The 25253-nt window shown below is 60.4% G+C and overlaps 11 protein-coding genes across 11 annotated transcripts; 6 read left to right on the forward strand and 5 right to left on the reverse strand.

The window, feature by feature from the left end:
• Positions 1–13: 13 nt before the first annotated feature.
• Positions 14–1750, reverse strand: PHYSODRAFT_299546 (hypothetical protein; the record flags this gene model as incomplete). Its single annotated transcript, XM_009526527.1, has 1 exon — positions 14–1750. The coding sequence occupies one exon, from the start codon at positions 1748–1750 to the stop codon at positions 14–16; it is 1737 nt and encodes a 578-aa protein (XP_009524822.1).
• A 1195-nt stretch (positions 1751–2945) lies between these two features.
• On the forward strand, positions 2946–3755 carry PHYSODRAFT_494187 (hypothetical protein; the record flags this gene model as incomplete). Its single annotated transcript, XM_009526528.1, has 2 exons — positions 2946–3616; positions 3671–3755. 2 exons carry the CDS (start codon positions 2946–2948, stop codon positions 3753–3755), a joined length of 756 nt encoding a protein of 251 aa, XP_009524823.1.
• A 564-nt stretch (positions 3756–4319) lies between these two features.
• PHYSODRAFT_492839 (hypothetical protein) lies at positions 4320–5929 on the reverse strand (the record flags this gene model as incomplete). Its single annotated transcript, XM_009526529.1, has 3 exons — positions 4320–4802; positions 4879–5581; positions 5655–5929. The coding sequence occupies 3 exons, from the start codon at positions 5927–5929 to the stop codon at positions 4320–4322; spliced, it is 1461 nt and encodes a 486-aa protein (XP_009524824.1).
• A 319-nt stretch (positions 5930–6248) lies between these two features.
• On the forward strand, positions 6249–6797 carry PHYSODRAFT_329963 (hypothetical protein; the record flags this gene model as incomplete). Its single annotated transcript, XM_009526530.1, has 4 exons — positions 6249–6257; positions 6476–6525; positions 6595–6655; positions 6738–6797. 4 exons carry the CDS (start codon positions 6249–6251, stop codon positions 6795–6797), a joined length of 180 nt encoding a protein of 59 aa, XP_009524825.1.
• Positions 6798–6937: 140 nt separating this feature from the next.
• Positions 6938–8064, reverse strand: PHYSODRAFT_557863 (hypothetical protein; the record flags this gene model as incomplete). The annotated part of the gene is made up of 1 exon (XM_009526531.1): positions 6938–8064. The coding sequence occupies exon 1, from the start codon at positions 7997–7999 to the stop codon at positions 6938–6940; it is 1062 nt and encodes a 353-aa protein (XP_009524826.1). The 5' UTR covers positions 8000–8064.
• A 256-nt stretch (positions 8065–8320) lies between these two features.
• Positions 8321–8950, forward strand: PHYSODRAFT_557866 (hypothetical protein; the record flags this gene model as incomplete). Its single annotated transcript, XM_009526532.1, has 1 exon — positions 8321–8950. The coding sequence occupies one exon, from the start codon at positions 8321–8323 to the stop codon at positions 8789–8791; it is 471 nt and encodes a 156-aa protein (XP_009524827.1). The 3' UTR covers positions 8792–8950.
• Positions 8951–9239: 289 nt separating this feature from the next.
• Positions 9240–9644, reverse strand: PHYSODRAFT_488217 (hypothetical protein; the record flags this gene model as incomplete). The annotated part of the gene is made up of 1 exon (XM_009526533.1): positions 9240–9644. One exon carries the CDS (start codon positions 9642–9644, stop codon positions 9240–9242), a length of 405 nt encoding a protein of 134 aa, XP_009524828.1.
• Positions 9645–11070: 1426 nt separating this feature from the next.
• On the reverse strand, positions 11071–11688 carry PHYSODRAFT_490472 (hypothetical protein; the record flags this gene model as incomplete). Its single annotated transcript, XM_009526534.1, has 1 exon — positions 11071–11688. The coding sequence occupies one exon, from the start codon at positions 11686–11688 to the stop codon at positions 11071–11073; it is 618 nt and encodes a 205-aa protein (XP_009524829.1).
• Positions 11689–17177: 5489 nt separating this feature from the next.
• Positions 17178–17994, forward strand: PHYSODRAFT_329970 (hypothetical protein; the record flags this gene model as incomplete). The annotated part of the gene is made up of 3 exons (XM_009526535.1): positions 17178–17213; positions 17450–17569; positions 17629–17994. The coding sequence occupies 3 exons, from the start codon at positions 17178–17180 to the stop codon at positions 17992–17994; spliced, it is 522 nt and encodes a 173-aa protein (XP_009524830.1).
• Positions 17995–19048: 1054 nt separating this feature from the next.
• PHYSODRAFT_329971 (hypothetical protein) lies at positions 19049–23876 on the forward strand (the record flags this gene model as incomplete). The annotated part of the gene is made up of 9 exons (XM_009526536.1): positions 19049–19299; positions 19335–20118; positions 20194–20274; positions 20368–20532; positions 20616–20684; positions 20721–21033; positions 21220–21950; positions 22045–23242; positions 23335–23876. The coding sequence occupies 9 exons, from the start codon at positions 19049–19051 to the stop codon at positions 23874–23876; spliced, it is 4134 nt and encodes a 1377-aa protein (XP_009524831.1).
• Positions 23877–24021: 145 nt separating this feature from the next.
• PHYSODRAFT_411234 (hypothetical protein) lies at positions 24022–24210 on the forward strand (the record flags this gene model as incomplete). Its single annotated transcript, XM_009526537.1, has 1 exon — positions 24022–24210. A coding segment is annotated over one exon (189 nt), but the record flags the coding sequence as incomplete, so codon positions are not given.
• Positions 24211–25253: the final 1043 nt, after the last annotated feature.

Here is a 25253-nt window from a genome sequence, read left to right on the forward strand (position 1 = left end):
TCGCTTGGCCCCTCTAGTCGATGGCCTGGAACGTCAGCACCACGGGCTTGGGCACGTTGCGCAGGTGCATGGTGGACCGCTCGAAGCCGAGCTGACGGACGTCCTTGTCTCCGATCTTGATCAGGATGTCGCCCACGGCCACGCGCCGCAGGCCGGCGCACGTGCTCTTGCCCGTGCGCTTGGTAATGAGCACCACCGCGCCCTGCTTGGACTGCGCCTCGCGCACCGTGAAGCCGAACGGGCCGTCGGTCCACTGGATCTGGTAGTACGCGTTCATATCGATCTCGAAGAACTCCTCCTCCTCCATCTGCGGCGCGGGCTGGTACGACTGCTGGAACGACGACTGCTGATAGAGCTGCTGCAGCGGAGGTGTCTGGTGGAATGGGTGCTGCTGCTGGAGTGGCGATGGCTGATACGGTGAGTGTTGTTGTTGCTGCTGCTGCTGTTGCTGCTGTGGCGGGGCTTGTTGATATGCTTGCTGAGGCTGGGACTGGTGGTAGCCATTCTCCTGGCTTGGCGCTGTCTGGGCGAAGGACAGATCTTCCGTGGCCTGCACTTGATGCTGTGGGTGGGTCTGGTACTTGCTAGAGTGCTGGTGGCGCGTGAAGGAGCTATTACTGCGCGCGCTTCGGTATCCCAGTAGACTGGGCGCGGCCTCGTTCTCGCTAGCAGCGGAGTAGCTGCGTCCAGGCGCCGGAGCTGGGGGTGCCCCACCAATGCTGGCAGAGCGCACAGGGGACGGAGCTCGCTGCGGGTGCGACGGTGGATCCATACTCATCGCCGCCATCTGCGACGTCGGCAGCGACACGCTCTCCACGAGCTTGGGCGGCGTGCTTGCCTTGTTCCTATTTGCGAGCGGCCGGCGGAAGCGGATGACCGCCGGCTTGGGCACGTTCATAATGTACTGCATGGTCTCGTGGAAGCCGTGCTCCTTGGCCGAGCGGTTGTTGACGAGGATGATCTCGTCGTTCTCCTGCACCTGCGCGAGCTGCTTGGACGTGCCCTTGCCCGTGAACGACCGGACGTAGGGCAGCCCGTCGGCCGACGTGCCCACCACGAGCCCGAGCGAGCCGTACTCCCAGAGGAAGTCGTACTCGCCCTCGCCCAGCTGGGGCAGCTCCATCTGCAGCTCGTCAGCCAGGGGCTTCCGGAAGCGCAGCGTGATGGGCTTGGGCAGCTCCTTGATGATGTTGATGATGGCCGAGATGGAGTGGTCGCTCGTGGGCGTCTGGTTCACGTACACGAGCTCGTCGCCGACGCTCACGTCGCGCTCGAGCGCGGGGCTGTCGGCCTTGCCCGTGAAGCGCTTGACCAGCGGCAGCTTGCTCTTGGGGTCCGTCGTCAGCACGATCCCCAGCGGGCCCGACTCCCACAGGTACGTGTACTCGTTGGGGGCCAGGTCGGGCAGGTCCTTGGACGTAGCGCCGTAGGGCGACAGCTGCAGCGTCAGCCGCACGGGCTTCTGCACAGAGCGCAGCAGCTTGGTGGCGCTGGCCGCGCCCAGGTGGTAGACCTTCTCGTCTCCGATGGCGATGAGCATGTCGCCGGCCACGACGTCCTGCAGCCCGGCGGTGGCGCTGCTGGCCGTGCGCCGCGCCAGACACAGCACCGTGCCGCGGTCCGACTGCACGGGCGTCACGGTGAAGCCAAAGGCCGCGCCGTCCGCCCACTCCACGACGTACATCTTGCGCTCGTCCAGCCGCACGTCCACGCCCGTTTGCGCGGTCTGCAGCGCATTGGCGTCGGCCATTCTGGGGGCTCCTCCGTCCGGTACTTCCAGGCGGTGATCTCCAATTTGAGGAAGAGGTCCTTCCTGACGGGCAATAAGCTAACGCTTATTGGATGATTAGTTCTCGCAGTGGAAGAAGTATACGCGAGTAAGTGGAATGTAGCGAACATCAACATCGAGTGATACAGGTTTGTTCCCACCGCCGCGAACACCATGTGTGCTCAATGGCGCCGTGCGGACGACGTGACGGCGCTGCCACGCAGGCCGCGACGACTTCAAGCAGTTGGCGCTCGCGTCGGCGCCACCGAAAGTCAAAGTCGTCGGAAGGCACGCACCCTTCTCTGCCATCGTCATTGGTTCGCATCGGACGGGCGGCATCCCCGCGCAAAGGCGTCGCGCGCTGAGCAGCTCAGCAGAGCTCAGTGAGCTCTGCTGCTGCGAGACATCCAGTCAGTGCCTGACTCAGTCGCAGTGCCCGTTGCGACGGTGCTCTGGGTTTCGCTAGTGGCAAGAGCATTGCAAATTGCCCGCAGCCAAAGCTTACCGTCCAACTTCGTACATCTACCGTACTAGCAACTACATAGCAACCTCGTCGCGTGGCTTGCTGATGCATTCCTCGCAAACGGTGATTGCTTTCACGTGTGAGGGCATCGCCTAACATTAGCGCTCTATGGCCTTAGGCGCATGAGCACTGCGTTGAATGATCGTGACGACAATACAGGTTGTCCGACAACTTGTCGAGACAAGGACCCGAAACGAGTCAAACTCTACGTAGCATCCGAAACAGACTGACATCCACTCAATCCATGAACTAATACTGGTAAGGTAGATCGCTGTTGCTAACAACCGGGAGAAGTCTCTGTTTAGCACTTCTGTAGCTTGCGAAGCACGACTATAGCTTCCGAGAGTATTAAGATCCCTTCCCCGGAAGGCTTCCGCAGCCGATGCTTCGCTCGAGAGAAAGTCAATGAGTAAGATGAAATATGCGATGCACATAGCGATGGTGCGTGGAGTCCCCTTATTGCTGCAAGCGTGTTCAGGGTACGGAACGCGATACATGTAAGCGCCAAAGTCTCGTTGCTTTTATCAACCAGGAAATCGGGGTAGTTAATCGCAGTGGACCTTCCTACCACCCCTAATGCCCACCTGTAATTCCCATACAAACACCAAGTGTGCAATAACACCCCGTCTCCTCACTCTTGTAACTTCACCGACGATGGCGTCGCTCGTGCTCGCGTGGCTCGTGGTGCTGAGCGCCGTCGTGCTGACCCTGGAGATCCAGCGCCGCCTGCTGCTGGCGCGCGTGCTGGGTGCGCTCGTGATGCTGCTGGCCTGGGGGCTCTTGCTGCCGTCGGAGCTGCAGCTCAAGGCCGCGAGCTGCGCCGTGGTGTACCACGGACTGGCGGAGGGGCTGCGGCAGTGGCAGCGCAGCTTCCCGTGCGTCTTCGAGCGGCGGAAGGACCGCAAGGTGGTGCTCTGGCTGCTCTTCTGGGCGAGGGTCTTCATCTGGGGCGCCACACTGGGCGGCGTCGCGGTCTTCACGGCCCTAACAAGGGGACGGGAGGCGGGGGCCTCCAACACGTGGCGAGACGCGGCCGCGCTGGCCTTCTACTACGAGCTGGTGGAGGTGCTGGTGCTGCTCTACTTCGCGGACGAGGAGCTGCCCTATCTGTGGCACAAGCGCGTAGGCCACTGGCTGGCGGCGCTGCTCGTGGGCTTCCTGGAGAGCTCCGGCCGACTGGACGGCGTGCTGCGAGGCCCGTGGCTGGCGGGCATGTCGCCGTTGGCGCTCGTCGGCGTGCTGCTCATGGTCATGTGGCTGTCTATTGAGATCCGGTGGGATCGCATCGCCGAGGCGAGCAGCCCCAGTCTGGTGGAGGAGGAAGCGTACGACAAAGTGGACGAGCCGACAGGGCAGCAGAGCTTCGAGGGCTCCTTTAGCAGCAACAGCAACACCAGGACTAGTCACAGACCCGGGCTCTTTGTGGACACGAGCAGGAACGAAGACTTCTACTTCGGAGCGTGAGATGGTGCGACCAAGGACATTTTAGAGGCCAGAAGAGCGAGAACGCGGTCGCACCGAACGGAAGCCTCGGCTCTATAACTCGAGTATTTATTCACTTTGATTCCAGACTTTCATCATGCGTACGCGTTCGCTTTCTAGTTGCTACGGGCTGAGGTGGACGCAGAACTGCACCGGGTTTTCGCGGGTCGGGCGCTGAGTGGTGGGAGCCGGATGGTGTCCGGGAAGATGTCGTCGGTGGCCTCCAAGTTTGTCGCCGCCGTGGGTGCCGTGGCGATGCGTCGTAGTCGGATGGGGGAAGTCGAGAGGGTTTCGAATCCGTTCCCGATCTTCAGGTCTAGCAGTCGTGGCAATCGTCGGGAGCCTGCAGACGTTCCGCGTGAAAGGGTTGAAGGCGCAATTGGCATGAGGATGCTTGCTGCTGCTGAGCCTGTGGACGGAGAGTTTGAATCCTGGTTGGTGGTTGACGAGGCCATTGGCCTCTTCATCGGCTCCAGCGGCTTTAACCTGCAAGAGATGAAGCAAATGGTGAGCAAGTCCAACTAATTCAATGCAAGACGTACGCGCTTACCTGGGAGTTCGAGGCAGTCGAAGTTTTGCTGGGGATGCTGTGTCAGGGGACCCTACAACGTTTAATCGAGCGTACTGAAGGGCTGGCGGCTGCAGATTCCTCTTGATATCGTCATGCAGCGACATCTGCGGTGGCATCGGCTTCAAGTTTGCAGCCTTGAATCTGCCAGGACTCTCCATGTGCGAATGCGTCGACGAGTCCTCGTGCGGCTCAGGCTCCGGGGCCAAATCCTTTCCAAGTCCTGAATTTGATCTCTTCGGTGTTGGGGGCAACGAGTGCGAGCTGAGCTGGTTGCAAACTGCAGTGACGTTGCTGGATTTTGTTTCTCCAAGCCGCTTGACGCGGTGTTTTGAGCTTCTACCTTTCATTTTGCTCGAGTTGTCAGCGGCATTTCGTACGAACGGGTGAGCTAAAAGCTGCGTGATTGTTGCGCGGTGCTCCGGATTGCGTTGCAGGCAGAGCTTTAGGAATGATGCGGTCTATTCATACAGAAGATGCAATAGCTCTGTGAGCACATTGTTGTCAAATAAAACAACAAGCTTTATCGTATCGTACCTCTTCCGAAACATCGGGCGGAATTGTTGGAGTATTCTCACTCGATACGATCTGGTACATGGCGGTGAGCGGGTTGCTGTATTGCTGCCATGGCGAGTGGCCCGTGATCATTTCTAGCACAGCACAACCAAGACTCCACACGTCGGCACGGAACCATCGTTCATGGTCGCCGTCATCCTCCATGTTCTGCTGCCGGATCACTTCGGGTGCCATCCAATGAGGGGTTCCTTTAAGGCCCCCAACGAGTGAAGCGCAGCCAACGACTTTGAACGTGCCAAAGTCTCCCAGCTTGACGTCTGCACGAGATCCGTCATCGTCACTGCCACTAGGAGCGGTGAGCAGGATGTTCGCGCACTTAATATCACGGTGGGCGATCCCGTTCTGGTGCAAATACTGCAGAGCCTCACACAGCTGACGGGTGTATCGTTTGACTAGCATCAACGGTAGAGCGCCGGAACGGGACAAGCGTGAACTGAGCGAGCCGCCGGCCGCGTACTCCATGTATATCCGCAGCTCGCTCTGCTTCTTCTCCGTAGCTTGCAGATAGCGCACCAAATGTCTGTGTCTCAGTCGTTTCATGGTCTTCACCTCTCTTTTGACCGCTTCCACTGCTGGAGGGGGCAACTCCCGCGTCCAGATGACCTTCACAGCCACCTCTCGCCCAGTCTTCGTTTCTTCACATCGGTAGATGGAGCCCTGGGCGCTGGAAACACATGAAATCCACCTCGATAAGTCTACAGTAAGCTATCAAATCATCCCGTACCAATGCAACTTACCCTTGGCCAATCTTCTCCTTGCGCATCCACTTCTTCTTGGTCTTGGTGCCGGAGCTGTTGTCGCCCGCGCTCACGCTCGAGGAGCTCTTGGCGCTGGGCGTGGGCGACGCAGCCCCAGAAGCCCAGCTATTGCAGCTGCTGCTGCCCGGCGAGTGTTCTGGAGACGGCGGGAACATTAATGAGTATTCATCCTGCGGGAAGTTGAGCGTCAACTCGCCAGGACGACTGCAGCTCGACGCTAGGACCGGCGAGCTGCACCCGGCGGCGTCTTTCATGTTGACTGATGCGCTCCAAGGCGGGAGACGAGCGATGTACTAACACGCTGCTGCAGCGGCAACAACTCGGCCACGTAGAATGTTGTCGAAGCCCAAGCAGAACCACTAAATATACCCATGGCGAACCATCGACTTTATTGACCTGTTGCAGTTGCACCGCCGAAATAGCTCGTCTACAGGATGACGACCACCGAAATGACCTCAGAATTGGAATGACGTCGATGATTGGATAAAATAGGGCATAATTAAGACCAATAGATGAGGCGCAAAACTAAGCCGCAGGTTTTGTGGTCCTCATTGGCAGAGCTGAGCAGCGACCATGGCCAAGGTACGCCTCGACAGGAGCTCGTCTCGGCGGCGTGTGTGCGTGGCGAGGAGGCGTCAGGAGGTGGCACCGAGGTGACCATATAGTCTGCAGCATCTAAGCTGCGTAATGACGTCTCTTCCAGCCGAATGCACCTAATATCCGCCGAGTTATGACTTGCCGAACGTGACGAAATCCCCCCCCCCCCCCGCAGTGCTGACGTGCTGCTATTTCTGACGCAGGGGAAAGCCAAGAACGTGGTGATCAAGATGCTGAGTGCGGCGGGCACTGGGTGCGTCTTGCTATTAGTTTTTGGCCGTACGAATGCCATCTTCTGACGTGGTGTTCTCGTTTACTGCAGGTTCTTCTACACCACGACCAAGAACCCGCGCAACGTCACGAGGAAGCTCTCGCTCCGCAAGGTACTGTATGCCCAGTAGTTGACACTATTGCGGCGAGATAGGAGTTATTGACGTTGTTGACGATGCCGTGTGCTTGCTGCAGTACGACCCGATTGTCCGACAGCACGTGATTTTTAACGAGACCAAGATCAAGAAGGGATAAGCGCAGCGGTGTCGTCCTGCGCGTCTCGGGTAGAGTTATCAGCGCACTGGAGTCTGATGTCCATTCCATTACGGTCGTTTTTTAGAGATGGGACCTGGTTAACGGCAATATGCATCCTCGCTGAATCGGCTGTTGTTGCTCTACAAAAGTCGCCGGCCCTTGATCATGAATGTATGGCTGGCATCTGACGCCACCACGACGTCGGTGCCGTCGACAACGGGCGGCTCGACGCGGTCCGGGGCGTCAACGATAATCAGGTCGGACGGCGCCGCCGGCTCGGGCTTCTCGCGGAAGAACTCGTGCTGGAGCGCCTTGTCCACGGAGATCCGCTTCTTGGGGTTGAGCAGTAGCAACTGCCCCAGCAGGTCCACGCCGGCCTCCGACAGCATCGGGAACTGCTCGGCTAGCGGCGTGGGGTTTGTGTCCTTGAACCGCAGGAAAAACGGCAGCTCGCTGGCTTCGTCCCACCCGTTCTCGGCGGGGGAGCCCAAGGCCGCGAAGATCTTGCTGAGCTGGTCGATGTCTGAGGACCCGTCGGCCAGCGGGCGGCGCAGCAGCATCTCGGCGAAGATGCAGCCGACGGACCACACGTCCACCTCGAAGCCGTACCGCTCCTCGCCGAAGAAGATCTCGGGCGCGCGGTAGGCCCTCGTCACCACCTGCACCGAGCGCTTGGGCTTCTGCGCGGCGTCGTCGGCGTCCGTGTCCCCGCCGTCCTCCACTATGGTCGCCATGCCGAAGTCCGTGATCTTGGCCACACGCTGCGTCTTGGACAGCAGCAGGTTGTTGGGCTTGAGGTCGCGGTGCAGGACGCCACGCGCGTGCAGCTCCTGCACGCCCAGCAGCAGCATGCGCAGGTACGCCTTGACCTGCGCCACGTCCAGCGTCGGCGCGCTCTCGGTGGCGCCGATCAGCGTCTCCAGGTCGCTGTCCATGTACTCGAGCACCAGGTAGAGCTTGTCATTGCGCTCCACGGCCTCCAGCAGCTGCACCACGTGCGCGGCCCCGCGGCATCGGCCCAGCACGGCGGCCTCGTGGCGACCGGCCTCCAGCGGCCCGAGCACCTTCTTGATGGCCACGCGCGCGCGCGACTCGGCGTGGTACCCCAGGTACACGGTGCCGTAGGTGCCGCGCCCGATCTCTGCGTGCTTCTCGTACGCGCCCAGCCGCTTCCGCGCGTCGCTGCCCATCCGGCGCTTCATCGTCGCTGGTCAGCTATTGTCGGCGGCCGCTTTTGGCCAATAACCGCGCGCGTCCGGGACGAGGAACAGCGACGACACGGGAAGTTCTAAGTGCGGAGCCAGTTGCCGCGGTGTCGGGGGCAGGGGCAGGTGTCGGCTGACGGCCGTACTGCGTCTGAGTATGGGCCGAGAGAGCAACGCACGGAGGGAAAGAGAGGCTCTTTGTTGGGGTTTTCTGCCATTCTGGGCCGCGTCTGGCCGCGCCTTCCCCGCCCACTCGCCCGCACACATCGCAAGCCGCCCCCAAGACACTCAAGACGCTGAAGCCTCGAGACCCCGACCATGCAGCTGAAGGTGAAGGAGACGACGCCGGCCGCCAAGTGCGTGCGGTGGTCCACCGTGACCGTGTACGAGTTCGGTGTGGCGCTGGGCGGCAGCGCCGTGCCCCGCCGCGGGGGGCCGTCCATCGGGCTGGCGCGCACGCCGCAGCAGGTGTGGAGCGCCTCGCTGGACAAGGTGCGGCGCTGCGGGGACTTGGACCTCGCGCGGCCCGGCGCCGAAGCTGAAGCTGCAGTGGATGACGCCGAGATGAAGGAGGAGGTGGATTTAGTCGCCGCGGACCGCAAGGAGAGGCGCAAGCGCCGCGTGCAGCGCGCTCGGCGAGTGCGCTGGCTCAAGCCGCTGGAGCGCATCACGATGCTGACCAAGGCCGGCTGCAGCGAGGAGCGCATCTACCGCATGATGATGGAGAGCTCGGACATCGCCATGTCCAGGAGGCTCTGCGTCTCGATGCAGCGCCAGGTGGCCGCGTGAAGAGCCCGCGGAATCAAGCGCCTCGGCGGTGGTAGTGTTACCCCGCCGAGCCACGAGGACCAAGTTGCTGCGGAGCTGCTGGCTGTTGACGCAGTGCGCCCCCAATAGACCACAAGCGAGTAGACTATGACAATGAACGACGACTATTTACTGTGTACCAACCAAGGTGCCTAGCCAACATCGTGCGTGGTAGCTGTCACTCGGAGGTCAGCCTAGGAACAAGCTGCAGCTTGCGCTGGTGTTGCTGTGGAAGCCCTTAATCCGTCATTTACGATTGCTGAGCGAGATCCGACCGAGGGAACGCCTCCAAAGCAAGCCGAACTGATCGGCAACCCGAGCAAAAGCTGCCCGCATTCATTGCGTCATAAATTAAAGTTGTTCGTACGACCTTCTCCTCTGCTTCTCCACCCTGCTGCAGCTCTGCGTCTTCAGCGGACGATGGAGCGACTCATGCCGCCGCACACTCGAGCGAGGCCACACGCAGACACAGGCGCCGCGACTGGGCAATGCTGGACGACTCCATGAGCATGCGGTAGATGCGCTCCTCGCTGTAGCCAGCCTTCTCCAGCATCGTCACGCGCTCCAGCGGCTTGAGCCAGCGCACGCGCCTGCGGTGTCTCCGAGCGGCGGTCGATGCCGGCGCACTCCCCGCCTTGCCTTCTTGCACCTCCAGAGCCGCGTTCTCGGTCGCCAGCTCGCTCTGCGCCGCGTCCACCGACGTGCTCCACACGCAGCGAGGCGTCTTGGCCAGCCCCACGGCGGGCCCGCCGCGACGAGGCACGGCGCTGCCGCCGATGCCCACGCCGAACTCGTACACCGTGACGGTGGACCAGCGCACGCTCTTCTTGCTCATGTTCGTCTGCGTCTGTGGGGAAGCGGGGAATGGGCGGCCGGCGGCGCTTGCGGCTCGGTGGCGGCTCCATGCGGAACCGGTCGGGGCCAGCGAGCGGCCCGCGTCCGTCCCGCCCGCCGCCACTCGCTCGCCACTACCCCCGGGCCAAGCTGCTGGCGGATCTGGTGGATCTGCTCCGCCCGAGGAAGCATACAAACGCCAAGTGGTTCGTCCACCCGAAGCCTTCAAGGTCGTCCGCCCGTCCGCCCGCCAGCGGACGTATCGCGTAATCCCAAAATCTGGATACCGGTGCAGAGCTGGGCCAGTCTCGAGCCGAGGTTGCCGAGGGCAGCAAGATGTGCGCAGCGCTCCAGCACCTGCAAGCCCTGCAGCAGCGGCCTTGGCTGCGAGGACAATGGCAACTTGAACGCTACAACCAAGAGCGTCACCTCCGAGGTGCTGGCCCCGCCCGCATTGCTGCGGCTCGCCTGCTCGCTCATCCCGTGAGATCACATCTGCAGCGTGATGCCGGTTCCCCACAGCTGGCGTCGCGCTCGAAAGCGGGGCGGACGACGTCTTCTGGCCGGCTGGTGTCAAATGGCTCGATGTGCATAGAGGCGCGGGGCCAACTCGCTCGCTTGCTGGCAGCGACTGCCGCAGGAAGCCAAGCAGAGCTGCCCAACGCTCCAGAGCCTAGCGGTAGACCAAACTCCAGCCACCTCTCTCTATGGGGCCATCGCGTTGAGCGCAGCCACCAATGCTGGTTGTCGTCTGCAGATAAAGTCCGTAACGTTAGTGTCCAGAAATCGCTTTAACGACTTTCTGGTCTCTAACTCGACTGAAGCACCGTCCTCTCCCCGGCTATAGCGGCCCGCGACCCGAAATTAGAACCCCCTCACCTACTTCAAGCCTGAAATGAAACGCGGCGATACTAAAACGCAGTGGGGCTTTACGAGAAGCGTCCTCGACGCTGCTTGCTCGAAGATCCGCCCGCAAAAGGCAAGCGCCGACAGTGTCGGCCCAACACTGCAAGTGCACCCCAGCGTATTCTTGGCTGCGACTCAACCGACGAGAGGTAGAGTGCTGGGCGGCCCACGGATTGAATAAGGCGACTAAGGTCCCTGGATACTGAGACTGTCCGGTGGTGGCAGCGACGCTGGCTGGCTGCATGGGCCCATTGGCTTCAAGTGTGTCGCAGTGGCGAGATGGCAGGCAGAGCAAAGCAAGATTCATGGCATAGGCACTCACTCACTACACGGTCGGAACGGTTCATGCATGTGGCTCGTATTGTAGCGATATCCTATAATAAAGGTCAAATAACTTAAGCTCTACGATCAGCGCCACCACGACGGTTTCGACCGGCGCCTTGACGGTGACGCGCTGTATGTGCACAACGAAACACAGATCGCCTCTCTTGCGCTGGGTTGGCTTGCTTCGGCTGCTTGATTTACACGTAGTTGACCGGGATCATGCGCGGTCGGTCGAGGACTGCAGAAGAGCAGGGGCGGGGGGACTCCAGCTTGCGCTGCTGCTTCTTGGCCGCCTTCCGCTCGGCGATGTTCTCCACGAGCGTCCTCCGGCGCGAGCAGTTGATGATGTTGGCCTTCCGCGAGAAGCGCAGGATCATTTCCTCGCTCACGCCCGCGCTCTGCAGCAGCCGCACGCGCTCCTCGGGCGTGAAGCGGTGCACGCCCTCGACGCACTCGGCCATCTCGCCCACATTGGTCGTCCACGTGAACTCGGGCTTGTCGCTCAGGCCGATGGAGGGGCCGCCCTTGCCGGGAACCGAGCTGCCGCCCAGCCCCACGCCGAACTCGTGGACGGTGATGGTGGACCAGCGCAAGCGCTTCCGCGTCTTCTTGGGGGAAACCTCGCAGTCGATGGCGACGGATGAGCTGCGCTGGCGCTTCTTGCGCCGCTCGGGTGAGGCAGGCGCAGCAGCCGGAGCCGTGGAAGTGGAAATGGTGGTGGGCCCACCAGTGGAGGAGCTCTTGGGCGTCAGGAGCTGCTGAGTGGAGACGTTGTCGTCGCCCGCGTAGGCGTCTGTTGCGTCCTTGGGGGCCATGGCTCGCGGTTGAAGGCAGTGGAGGTGAAGGTGGTGGGGTGCGAGCTGTGGGCTGTGATGTGCTGCTCGCTTGCTCGGTCGGTGGTCGGTCCGCGCTTCGGGTTGTGCTGCTGTTTTGACTCTGGTTTGTTTTTGGGATGTGACCCCCGCATGTATCTGGTGCAGTGGACGGCGCCGCGCCGTCTGACGCGCCGTCCACCAACAGCCGTCCCCCGAGCGTACCCGCCACCGACCGGGGTTATCTTGTACCGCTCGCGCCACCGACCAGTGCAAAGTGGGACTCGACCGGCACTCGCACTGCAACGAAGCCAAGAGCGCCGCTGGGCCCCGCACTGCGCCAGCAGCACGAACCGTGCTGCCTCTATGAAGGGGAGCTAGCTGTAAGTACATGCACCGGGTTGAACAGAGGTGTTGTGCTGGCAGCGCGCCAGCGTTGACGTGCTTGGGCTGCGAGTTTCTCAGATGGGTACAGTGTACCGGTTCAAGTTCGCTGGTCGTTCGTTTCTTTGTGAAGCCAGGGCTGCTTGCAACCTTGTGGCTCCGACATCAAGGGAGTGCAGTGACCTTCATCCTTGTCGTCGCCTCAGGGCTCGAAGAGTACTGTTGCCGGCATTCGCGCACCCGTCCACTGGATTGACTGGCCGCCGAGTTGTCGAGCCGAACTGTCTTTTCGAGGTCCGATCGTGAGATCGGTGCACCAGGCAGCAGCAATGTTCGCCACGCACAAGCGAGCTTGGCCCAATATCGTCCGCCACACTGAACGCTGCACCGCAACGTGCATGTACACTGAGTGGATCCGCGTTACTGCTCTCCAGTGTCATCTTAGTCGGGCAGTTCCTCCGCGCGTGGGGCTGTCGATGGCTGCCTGCACGCGCACCCGTCCGCAGCGGATATTTCCACTTTGCAGCGAGCCAGAGCGACCTGGAGCTGCTCGTGCGGGGCCAGATAGTTTTCCGACACCCGACAATGCCGTCGCACATCGCGCTGCGGTTGTCTGTCATCGGCACTAATGAAATGCTGGCAAACACTTCTGATCCACATGATGCGGTTGTCGATCGCAAAGTATCCGCTATAATACATGTGCATGTAGGGGCAATGTATGCGTGGATGTACGAGCAGAGCAAACAGGGCCCTGTATCGCTGAAAGCAAAGTTATTGTAGCCGACAGCTATGGTTGCGCCCCGAATCTGTGCAGTACCAACTGCCAAGTATCACTAGATATATTTCGAAATTCGCTTCACCCGCACCTTCACCCTCAGAGCAAAATGAGCAAAATCGGGACCAGAGTACTGGAAGCTGCTCTAGATAGGTGCGCATACAGTTGTACAGTCTACCTGTATAGATAATATTCGGAATTGGAAAGTTCGCACGTGAACTTAATGAATTCGTACAGGTGCATCTGAGGATCAAATTCTGATGGCTTTGCAAAATGTAGGGATTTTGCCCACTGATTGCACACTGATCTGTGTGCAAAAAGTGCAACGAGTGCGAACTTAGACGGCTGTGAAGGTAAAGTGAGGGTGAGGAACGCTTCGAAACCTATCTACTTTATTACATTGTATTCACCACCTTTCCCTGCACACGTAGTCGTGGGGTATACACACAGTCTTTATTCAGAGAGAGCTTACAGAATAAACTTCAACGTCGATCTAAGGAGCGCGTTGAAACCCCGGGTGTGGTAGGGTGGGTGCTTGCGCTGTACTTGGACTCTTTGTGTAACGGGGTACAATCAGTGTACCCATTACATGAAGAGTGACGGGTGTCACTCTCCCGAGTACATGGTACATGGTACCAGTAGCTCAGCAAGCCAACCATTTGAGTTTGTGTGGGCTTTTGTATAGCTAACTTGTAGTTTGTATTACGACCACGTTAACCTCTACCAAAATACAGCCAGTCTTATAACCTACTCCTTTGTAGCAAACCGTTCCCTTTGAGGCCGGGAACTGGTGAACTGCTGTTCACCTGGATAGTAATATCCGCACGCACTTCCTCTGTGCATTGTGCTGTGTGACCCCGTCACACTTGGTAGCACTCGTAGTCAATCCTACGCCTACGCGGGTAGATTGGTCTACCTGAACCCTCGGTGGCTCAGGTCTGTGAGCCACGATGGACCGAAGTGAGTTTCCTCACTTGACTGACTCGCAGTTCGAGTCGGTGCGGAAGATGGTGGGCATCTTCGGAAGGGATGCCCTCCGGAGCTTGGCGGCGGCGACGCCAGCCGAGCAGGTCGAGCGGGTGAGCGCGTTTGACGAGTACGAACGCGGGCTCAGCGCTCATGTGCAGGGAAACCTGCTGGCTCAGATGAGTGAGCCCAAACGGGTGCAGCCTAAGCCTCTGCGGCTAGCTGTGCCTCCGTTCGAAGGGAAGGAAGGTGAGAACCTTCACTTCTGGACCCGGGAGACCGAGATCGCAATGAGCGCAGGTCTCATCTCGGCCGAGAACCTTCGAGTCGCCTTCGCGCTCTCCAATCTTGGCGGACGTGCCAGGACTTGGGCGTATACGCGCGAAGCGATGTCACCTGGATGTTTCACATCCTGGGCTCAGCTGTGTGAGCAGCTTCGAGCCGCTTTTCTCCCGGCGAACAACGAGTTCCGCCAGCGCTCGCGCTTCCTTGCCTGCAAACAAGGGGAGCGCGAGCTGTACGCGTACGTACAGGAGATGCGCACGTTGGCAACCTCGCTGGTGGGGAACCCACTGTCGGAAGACGTCAAGATGACAGTCTTCGTGGACGGCCTGAAGGTCGGTCCTGCGCGCACGCAGTTGTTCCGCGTGCGCACCGCCACTATGGAGGAGGCGATCCAAGTCGCCCTCCAGGAAGAGTACAGCCACAAGCAGGCTGGTGCTCTGGCTGTTGTACAGCCTGTGGTCGCTGACAGCGACCCAGAACCCATGGATCTGAGTTCGGCTGAGCAGTACTCAGCCCGCTGCTACGGCTGCGGCGGACTAGGACACTATCAACGTGTCTGCCCATCGCCTGGGTCTGGAAAGAAAACCTACCCGAAGACCAGAGGGTCAAGGGGGCGCCGACGCCATGCACCGTCAGGTGCTCAAGGGGGACACAACCACCAGTAAGGACGAGGGCCTTGCTGGGGTTGGCCCGAGTCTTTGTGATGGGTGTACGGAAGGCGTACACCACAGAGACCCGGGGTCCCTTGCGAGCACCGACGCTCGCATTGGTGAAGGACAACGGTGGGTTGTCGGTAGTACACGTGAGTGTGCGGGGGTAATGGTATCCCTAGACATGATTGAGTCTGGGACGTCGCGTGGATGTTCGCACGTCTCCAGATGTGTCGGTTGGAATAACGACACAAGTGCCGAGACTCTGCGAGAGAGTCTAAGCACAAGGTCAGGTCTCATTGACTGAGGCTGGGCCGAAGAAGAACCTTGGGGTCCGCTGTGACCCGGGCTGCCGCGCTCGAGGGCGCTGACAGCAATGGAACCGCACATGGTCCCGGACATGGAACCGTACATCGTCCCGGACATCGTGCCGAAGCCGGCCCTGGGCATGGAACCGTATATGCCCTCGGCTTGAGCAAGTATGACTTGGCCCTGAGTGCGCCGTGCAAGCTGCACGGGCTCTCGGTCGAGTAGCGCGGCAACGCCTTGAGGCTAAGTCGGCCCTCTGTGTCTGACAGAGCATTGGTGAGTCATGTTCCCACCTCTGGACAGACACAAGGGCGTCCGATGGGACCGCCAGGGCGCTGGATGCGTCCGACAAGACGACGAAGAAGAAGGGAGGCATCATTGACATGCTGATCTCCATGAAGAAGGTGCAGTGTATCTGCAACCGAGGGCTGTTATGCCTGGCATGTGGAGCTGCTTCAACAAGCAACTCCAGTGCTGAGAGTCATTGCTCGGCATGAGCATTGACAAGGGTGGTGTTAGATGACACCACCAGGTAGGTAACCAAGGACCACTGACTAGCGGGTAACTTAGTTCCGCACAGAGCATGTAATGCCGAGGAGGCCGCTCAAGGCACCTCCGGCGTGGGTAACCAAGTACCACGGACGGTCGCCCAGACCTTAACTGAAGAGGAACGCGCTGCACGCGCATCCTGTGTGGGTAACCAAGTACCACACCCGGTCGCTCAGACCATAACTGAAGAGGAAGGCGCTGCAGGCACTTCCTGTGTGGGTAACCCAGTTCCACACCAGGTCACTCAGACCTAAACTGATGAGGAAGGTGCACGATGCACTTCCTGTGTGGGTAACATAGTTCCGCACGCGTCACTCAGACGGTAACAGATTGTGAAGCCGCATGATGCGCTTCCTGTGTGGGTAACGTAGTTCCACACGATGCCGTAAGGCTCCGCATGAGCCGGAAGGAGTCGCTCGAAGCGACTTCAGCGTGGGTAACTTAGTTCCACGCACGGTTAGTATGACCAAGACTAGTGATCAGGTCACTTGGGTCTCCTCGCGTGTGGTGGATGACCACACGGAGTTTGAGAGGCTCGTGACACCGTCACGATGTCATAGCCGCACGGTCCTCTTGAAGGCGCCGCGCGGCTTTGATTTTAAGCGGGGGAGGAGTGCGCGGAAGCACTTCCTTCCTCCAAGGGCTTGGCACCCGGTCATCATGGATGACGTTCGACTGGGTGTCGACCAGCGCAGCTGTGACCATGCGCACAGAAGACGTGGCTTGGGTACACGACGCACCTGCGGCGATGCATGTTGCGTCGCCGCCGACTCGGCGAGCATGGTCGATCACGACTGGAACGTGTCTGCCGGAGGGCGACACCTCAATGACCACATGCAGGAGCATGCTCGGTTTGAAGGCAAAGGCCGCCGCACGGCAGGGATCGTTGGTACGGTCTGTCGCGCCTAGCACTGTGCGGCGTTGGGACAACAAGTGTCCATGACTCGGTGACGAGATGGCTGAGTCTGAGTATGCGTGCACGCCATGCAGCTACTCTGAATGCAGGACAAGCCGTACGCTGTCATGGGTGTCATTGCCCGAAGACGTGGGTAACAGAGTAACACGTCAAGTCACGCAGACTCAAACTGCATCCAGGCTGGTAGATGCCAAGCCCTGGTCGACGATGTTGACCCAGAGCCAAAGAAGGGTAGCTGCCCGTGCCACCGGAGTCTGCTGGCACGGTGACTCGGTGCTGCAGGGCGGCGCGAGGTTAGGCGGCCGGCTGGCGCCTGACCCGCCGGGGCTCAAATCGTAAGTGGGGGAGGGGATCGGAAGTGCCCTTCCTCCCGAGGTCTCTGGCATGAGACTTGCTTCGTCGTAGAAGCCAGTGTAGTGGCTGCATGGTGTAGCCACTCACGAAGTATTGCACGAAGGTGCTGGACCTGATGCATCGCTGCTCAGGTCCCATGGTCATGGTGACTGATGGCCAGCAACCTTGGCAGCGGCTACTGTCGCTGCTGGGCCGAAGATGACGCGCGCATTCGCTGCTGGAAGGCTGCCTCTGTCAGGCAAAGACATGGCAGCCAGTCTGCGGCTTGGTCCGCGGACGATGGCATGTGTACATACGCAACACCATGCCGCAGCGTGATGCTGTTGCAACACTGGACGCGGTACGTCTACCGGCCAGGTAGCCATCAGTACCACGCCAAAGCTCCAGGCTGTTGCTACGCTGGGCGCGGCACGTCTGCCGGCCAGGTAGCTATCAGTCCCGAGCATGGGTGTTGCCCACGAGGGGAGAACCCGAACGTGTTGCCTTTGCAGACATTTACAGTTGGCGCGGCACATGCCGCACCTGTAAGGCGCGAACCCATACGCGTGCACGTGGCACATACTACCTGTGAGATAGTCGCGGTGCGTGACGCTCACTGTGCGCGTGGCACTTGGTGTACGCGAGGTACCCCTAGTGCACGCGACACTACTTGTGCACGTGGCACTTGAGGTGCACGAGGCACTTATGGTAGTCGTGGTACGTGCCATACACGACGTGCCTTTGGTGTATGAGGTCGTGCCCTCGTACGCCTTGAGGTCCTGTATGGACTGTGTGCCATGCGGTCTTGCACGCACACCGACCTGGTGTTGGTCGCCGCGACGCAGGATGCGATCGCCGGTGACGGAGGGCAATACACCCCACACCACGATGAAGTACCCTTGCAGTACCCTGGTGTCGAAGGAAGACACCTTAGCGTCGGCGACGTGATGGCCGTGACGCGCTGCAGGGCTTTAGCCAAATCCGCCGCGTTGCTCTGTATGATGAGCGGGTTGCTGGAAGCAGCCATGGTCGCTCAAGCAAACACGACGTTGAAGCATGACGCTTCATGGCTGTGGTCAGCGCTTGACCATAGCCCATGGGTCGAGCCGACGTATTCGACCGACCGGCACACCGTGCTGTGACGAGCGGGGCCCTGTCGGGCCGCTGTCATGGCCGGAGATGTGCAACACAGCTCTCTCCATGGTTACGCTACGCGCTGACCGGAAAGGTGCTGTCCCTCGCGGGAGGCACTGCAGCACGAACGTGCCAGCGGGGCCCGAGGGCCATGCGACGCCAACTGCTGGTTGTCTACGAGGGACACCGCAAGTTTGGAGGCACATGCATCCCGTGCCGAGGCACTCTGCGCCTGCTAGCGCCGTGAATACGGCCACTAAAGGCGTCGGCTTCGCGGCCAACATCGCCGAGGGCAGGGGGGGTTCCGCGCGGAGTGCCCGCTGCGGGCACAAGTCACTGTGGGCGTGACGATGAGGCGCGCCAGCCTTGCGGCGGCAGCGCCCGAGAATCCGATCTTTGGGTGTTCGGATTCTCTCGAATCTGATTGGAGAATCAGATGTGATTCTCAGATAAGTGGGGGAGGATGTAACGGGGTACAATCAAGTGTACCCATTACATGAAGAGTGACGGGTGTCACTCTCCCGAGTACATGGTACATGGTACCAGTAGCTCAGCAAGCCAACCATTTGAGTTTGCGTGGGCTTTTGTATAGCTAACTTGTAGTTTGTATTACGACCAAGTTAACCTCTACCAAAATACAGTCAGTCTTATAATCTACTCCTTTGTAGCAAACCGTTCCCTTTGAGGCCGGGAACTGGTGAACTGCTGTTCACCTGGATAGTAATATCCGCACGCACTTCCTCTGTGCATTGTGCTGTGTGACCCCGCCACAGAAGCCGAGCACAACTTCGATACAGTAGCGTACATATCGGGGTTCTTGCAAATGTTGGCAAGAATGTGGGTTTCCTTGAAGTAGGAGTAAGCTGCCGATCCCAGGAGCGGAGTTTGGACTGCTGCTCGGAGCCAGTGCTCGAGCCTGTGGGGTGCGATACAATCCAGTGGTGGTGAGCTCTCAATCCCCCCCTCTTAGCTCCAAAGAGTTCAAGTACAGCGCAAGCAACTCGTGCGCGCCGCTCAAGCGAACTGCTCGATCAGTGGAAACCAGCTTCGCCTCGTCTGAACATGACTACGCCCGCTCCGTCTGCCGACCAGCGTGCTGCGCCGTCCAGCACGTCCACCACCCCTGCCTCGCCTTCGGTGCTGGCGCCAGCTTCAGCTTCACCTGCAGCTATGTCCCCGGCAACAGAGGCCCGCTCCGCACTCACTCCGTTGCTGCCCGCTGAGGGCACCCCGTCGTCGGCCCCTGGTCAGCCGGTGGCGGCTCCAGCGGGCGCCCCCGTGGATGTCATCGTGGTCGACGACAACGGTGCAACGTGCCAACAGCGCCGCCGTCACCGGGCCTTTCCAGCGAGCACCTCCGTGCGAAGAAGGCGGCGCGCGTGCTATGCGCGGCATCGCTCAACGGTAAACGTGTGGGGCCCTCCGGCGATGCCGAGGCCCGCCCACCGAAACGCAAAGCGGTGTCGTCACAGTCATCGACAGCTCACGCTGTTGACGCCCCCGCTGCCGCCCTGTCTGCTGCGGGAGGTTCGTCATCGTCGACGCCGTCGGGTACCACGTCTGCTCCTCCAGTCGTAGCGCCCGCTTGCGCGCTTCCTGCGCCGGGCGTGGGGACGCCCACGCTGCTGGTGCCCCCGACGCTATCCGGTGCCGACCCCGGCGCCGAGAGCGCGGCCCATCAGATGGGCGGACCCCGCGACGATAACTCTTCCGACCAAGCGCTGCCGACGCCACGGCCGTCCGAGTCGACGCCATCTCGGCCGTTGCCGAGGCAAGCGGCGTCGGCGTTCAACCTGGACGAGTTCGCCCGCTCGTACGAGCCGGCCGACTTCGCGGGGGAGCCCAGCTCGTGCACCGAGCGCCTCTCTCTCGCGAACAAGGTGGATCAACTGTTCGAACTCCTCACCGATCTGCGCCGCGAGCTTCAGGCGCTTCCAGTCCCCGCGCAGCGCAGCGAGCCCGCCGAGGTCGTCTGCGGTTTCCCTGTGTCTGCGGCTGTGATTACAGGCGGTGTGACCGCCTCCGCCTCGGCTGTATCCTGGACACTTCCGCCTGCCGGCTGTACAACGGACTTGCCGCCGCCGGCGGTCAGCGAGCTTCGCTGCGCCAGTTTCCAGCTCCCCCGTACTCGCGTCAAGGGCTAGTACTATCCGCCGCTTGCGCATCAACTCGCTGCGCACAGGCTGTTTCGCGAACTCAACACTGAGTCAGGTAGGTGGATGTCGCCCATGTCGTTTGTGCTGCACTTGCGTGAGCTCGACTGCGCCCGCTTTGACGCGCCCCCGGCGGTACTAATGGCTCTGTATAGCGGCCGTCTCGGCTCTCGGGGCCTTACGGTCATGCACTTCCGGCCTCAATCCGAAATGGAACAACTCGAGTAGGGCTCCACAAATGCGAACTTTTCCGCGGACTTTGGAGCAGGCGCTACGCTCCCGGCGACCAACGCGCGCTGCCCGACATACGAGGACCTGTTGGCTGCAATCGGCGGGCTCATCTCGTTCGGCGACGCGATATGGTATGACCACGCCCGTCACCTGCTCTCACGCGTGAAGCGCTTCGTCTAGCCAATATGGAGCGGGACACTAACACGCCCGAGCGTGTGACGCTTACTCTCCTGTTTGTTAACCAGTTCATCGGCCGCGCGCTCGCACACCTGCTGGTCGACTCACCGCACTGGTGGCGCAGCTTCTGCGACGCTGTGCGCGCGGTGGACTAATACAGTGCGGATTGGCAGGCGGCCCTCAACGGACTCGCGCTGCGGATGGCGACGACAGCGGCGCCAGCACCAAGTGGCCCGTCGGTGGCGCCACCGCGACAACTGAGCGGGCAACATCGCCGCGGACCTGCCGCCCGGACCCCCATTATGCCGGAGCACATCCGGCGTCTGATCCCGCGCGACCGCGACGGCCGTGAGCCGTGCCCGCGCTTCCTCGCTGGCGGCATGTGCTACGGCGGTTGCCCCGACCGCTGCGCGCATCAACAGCGCACACACTGCTGGGACGGGCGCCTACCTCGGGAGCTTCAGGACTTCATCGACCGCCACTACGGTGATGAGTGTCGTCACTCCGGCCGACGCGACCGCAACTGAGGTGGCCGAGGTGATGCCCGTTCGTCGGCACTTCGGACTCCATGCAAACCCAGCCTATCGGTAAATACAATCGACATTGGATTTGCAAACGAACGTTACCCTTCGTCCAGTCTGACTCGGCGAGCCTCGTGTTCCGCCATTCAAGGCGACACACTCACCGAGTCCCCAACTGAGACCGCTGCTTGTACCTACGTGCACGGCTTCGCCAAGGCACTCTACGGTCCTTGCGCACCCCAGGAACCGCCCCATGGCGTTCTAGATGCTCGAGAGGACCCCGGTGGCGGAGTGTCCCCACCGGCGTTACCACACCGCGACCGGTCGAGGTACCGCAAACTCTACGGACAGCCGCCTACGTCGTCGCTTCCGCTTACTGCTGGTCAGGCGACTTCAACCCGCGCTGACGCGCCTGGCCACCCGCACGTCGTCCGGAGTCCAGGGGACCCGAGCACCACGACGGCTGCGGCTCCTGCGCGGACCTGCGGCTGCCGTGCACGTGATCATTCCTTCCGCCGCCACCACGCGCCCCGCGAGGCTGCCCTAAGGCGGCTGATCGCTGATTCCGCGGCTCGCGCAAAGCTCTGGGATGCCGTCCGTCTTCGTAATATCAATGCGGCGCTGGGCCGGGTCGGGCTCAAGCTGCCCACCGCAACTCCGGCGACCCGATATGGCTCGCCGTCCCTCAACAAGGCACTGCAGCGTGTTCTTTCGGAATTCGTGCGGCGGACGCGTATCAGTCTCCCGCAGTTTATCGAACTGATGCGCGGCCAGACGTCCGACGACTACCGGCCGAACAAGGCCATCCTACCCGATGTTTTTCGCGCGGCATGCGCCGACTACCCGCATCTCGATGCCCTGATGTCTATCGCGGAGCAGGGGGTATGCGTACCGCTGTCTCAGGCTCTACCACGCCAGCACACGTATACTGCCAACCACGCGTCCGCGGTCGAGCGGTACCCCCGTGCTCGTGAAGAACATCCGCAAGGAGCAAGACCTATGGAGATGTTATGTGCTCGATCTTGACATCCTCCAGATTTGGTCGGAAATCCATATCAGCCCGTTTGGGGTGGTCGACAAGGGCGATGCCGACCCGAGGACAACCGGTCGGGTTATCCACGATCTCTCTTTCCCTGAGGGCTCGTCCGTCAACGATGTCACCGACACCTCCGGTTTGTGCACCCCGCAGTTCAAGCCGTGTGAGGCCATCGCTGTCGAGATCCTGGACCAACAAGAGCAACATCCCGACGCCGAGATTCAGCTCCAAGCCGGGGACGTGGCCTCCGCCTTTCGAAATGTCTGTACTCATAGCAGGCGTGTCCAAATGTTTGGGGGCCGCCTCGAGCCCGACAATGCCCTGGTCATTGACGCGTCGGCAGCCTTCGGCTGGTCCGGCTGGCCAGCCAGCTACGGCGTTGTGGCCGGAGCTATCGCACACATCCACGGTAACGCGTTCAACCGGTTTCGAGACTCGGGGCCGTTCAACTACTATTGGGTGGACGACCACATCAACGTCGCCGCTGCCATCGGTACGAATTGCATGGAGGTCGAGCGCTCTCTCCGGAGTTCCATGGTTATCGTATTGGGCCATGACGCGGTCTCCGAGGACAAATTCACCTTGTGGAGCCCCCGTCAACAAGTCCTTGGACTCGTGTTCGATTCTGCCGCGGGAACGGTTGCTATGCCCGCCGACAAGATTCTGAACGCCCAGGCGTGCGTTCGCACCGTGCTCTTCGTCGACTCTCTTTCTCGGTCGGACTATCGCAACCTTCTCGGTCGGCTCCGCCACGTCGCTACCTGCGCTCGCTCCGCTCAGACTTTTCTCCAGCGGCTGTGCCTTCACGAGCGGCACCTTCGACGCTGGCATAAGGTGCCGGTCTCTGCCGCGATGAAAGACGACCTTCTCTGGTGGCTCCACATCCTGGAATCGCCGGCGCTCAATGGCGTACCCTTGTCCCATTTCCGGGCGTACCCTGTGCCTGCTATGGTCGTCAAAATGGACGCTTCCGACTCCGGGCTGTGTGTCCTTGTGCGTGCCGCCCGGACCGTTCTTCGCTACAGTTTTTCAGCCCACGAGCGCAGCCTCATCGAAGCTACCAAGTCCAATCCATCCATTGCCTTCGATATCAATTATCGCGAGCTCTTGTCATGCGCCTTCGCTGTACACGCCTGGGGTCGACACTGGTCTTCCAGGCGCCACGGCCGTCAAGATCCGCCGGTACACGTCCAGTTCCGAATCGACAATACGTCTGCCGTCTCCTGGCAGAACAAAATGGCTTCGCGCAATCCACGCGCACAAGCCCTTCTACGCTTGCTCGGGTCTGGGAACTCGAGTACGGGCTTCGTTTTTCGGCCGCTCACGTCGCGGGCGTGGACAATCGGATTGCAGATGCGGGCTCTCGCTACGATAGCAGTTCTACTCTGGCAGCTCTGTTTGACGATCTAACCCGTGACTGGCAGCAGGTTACACCGCTAGCGGACGTCTCGAGCTTGGAAGCGATATGGCCCATTATCTCCGCACGAACTCGGTCGCGTCAACAACACTCGGCAAGTATCGCGGCGCACTCCGAGCATGGTACGCGTGGACGACCCAACGTGGGGTCCAACCCGCTCTACTCGGGTACTCCGGGGCCACCAAGCTCCAACAAATTACCGATTTCGTCCTTCATGGCTTCCAATTCGGCTACGGCTCCGGGCGCCCCATTCGCGGCTCTTCTATATCGGCGACACTTCATGGCATTCGGCATTTCTTTTAAGCAGCGGCACTCGATTTCCCATGCGGCCATCCCCAAATCCGCATGGTCCTGAAAGGCATCTCTCGTCTCGACGCTCCAGTGCGCCACAAGGCGCCTGTATAGTGTTCGGCGCGCTCTGCTTGCTCAAGGCAAGGCGCACTCTCCCCAGCGAGATTCCAGCAGCCGTCTTTATCGACGAGCGGTCTCGGCCAGCGTGTGTGTCGGACTCGTTCATCACCAAGATAATCCGCAAGGCCGCTGCGAGCCTGGACAGCAATCCAGCGGAGTTTAGTACCCACTCCCTCCGCGCCGGGGGAGCGACACACATGTACCGGGCCGGAGTTGACGCCCTGACGATCCAATTCCATGGACGATGGGCGTCCGATACATTCAAGCAGTATACAAGACAACCGAGAATCTGTCGAGACCCTGGCAACCGATATCGTGGCGGGGCAGAAGCGCATGCATCGCCTTCAGTGAGAGCTTACAGAATCAACTCGAGATTTGGGGTTTCAACAAGCTCCTTAGATCGACGTTGAAGTTTATTCTATAAGCTCTCTCTGAATAAAGACTGTGTGTATACCTCACGACTACGTGTGCAGGGAAATCGGGGTTCTTGCAAATGTTGACAAGAATGTGGGTTTCCTTGAAGTAGGAGTAAGCTGCCGATCCCAAGAGCGGAGTTTGGACTGCTGCTCCGAGCCAGTGCTCGAGCCTGTGGGGTGCAATACAATCCAGTGGTGGTGGGCTCTCACCCCCCCCCCCTCTTAGTTCCAAAGTGTGACGGGGTCACACAGCACAATGCACAGAGGAAGTGCGTGCGGATATTACTATCCAGGTGAACAGCAGTTCACCAGTTCCCGGCCTCAAAGGGAACGGTTTGCTACAAAGGAGTAGGTTATAAGACTGACTGTATTTTGGTAGAGGTTAACTTGGTCGTAATACAAACTACAAGTTAGCTATACAAAAGCCCACGCAAACTCAAATGGTTGGCTTGCTGAGCTACTGGTACCATGTACCATGTACTCGGGAGAGTGACACCCGTCACTCTTCATGTAATGGGTACACTTGATTGTACCCCGTTACATCCTCCCCCACTTATCTGAGAATCACATCTGATTCTCCAATCAGATTCGAGAGAATCCGAACACCCAAAGATCGGATTCTCGGGCGCTGCCGCCGCAAGGCTGGCGCGCCTCATCGTCACGCCCACAGTGACTTGTGCCCGCAGCGGGCACTCCGCGCGGAACCCCCCCTACCCTCGGCGATGTTGGCCGCGAAGCCGACGCCTTTAGTGGCCGTATTCACGGCGCTAGCAGGCGCAGAGTGCCTCGGCACGGGATGCATGTGCCTCCAAACTTGCGGTGTCCCTCGTAGACAACCAGCAGTTGGCGTCGCATGGCCCTCGGGCCCCGCTGGCACGTTCGTGCTGCAGTGCCTCCCGCGAGGG

Source organism: Phytophthora sojae (genome assembly GCF_000149755.1).
Source record: "Phytophthora sojae unplaced genomic scaffold PHYSOscaffold_3, whole genome shotgun sequence".
Lineage (NCBI taxonomy): Eukaryota > Oomycota > Peronosporomycetes > Peronosporales > Peronosporaceae > Phytophthora > Phytophthora sojae.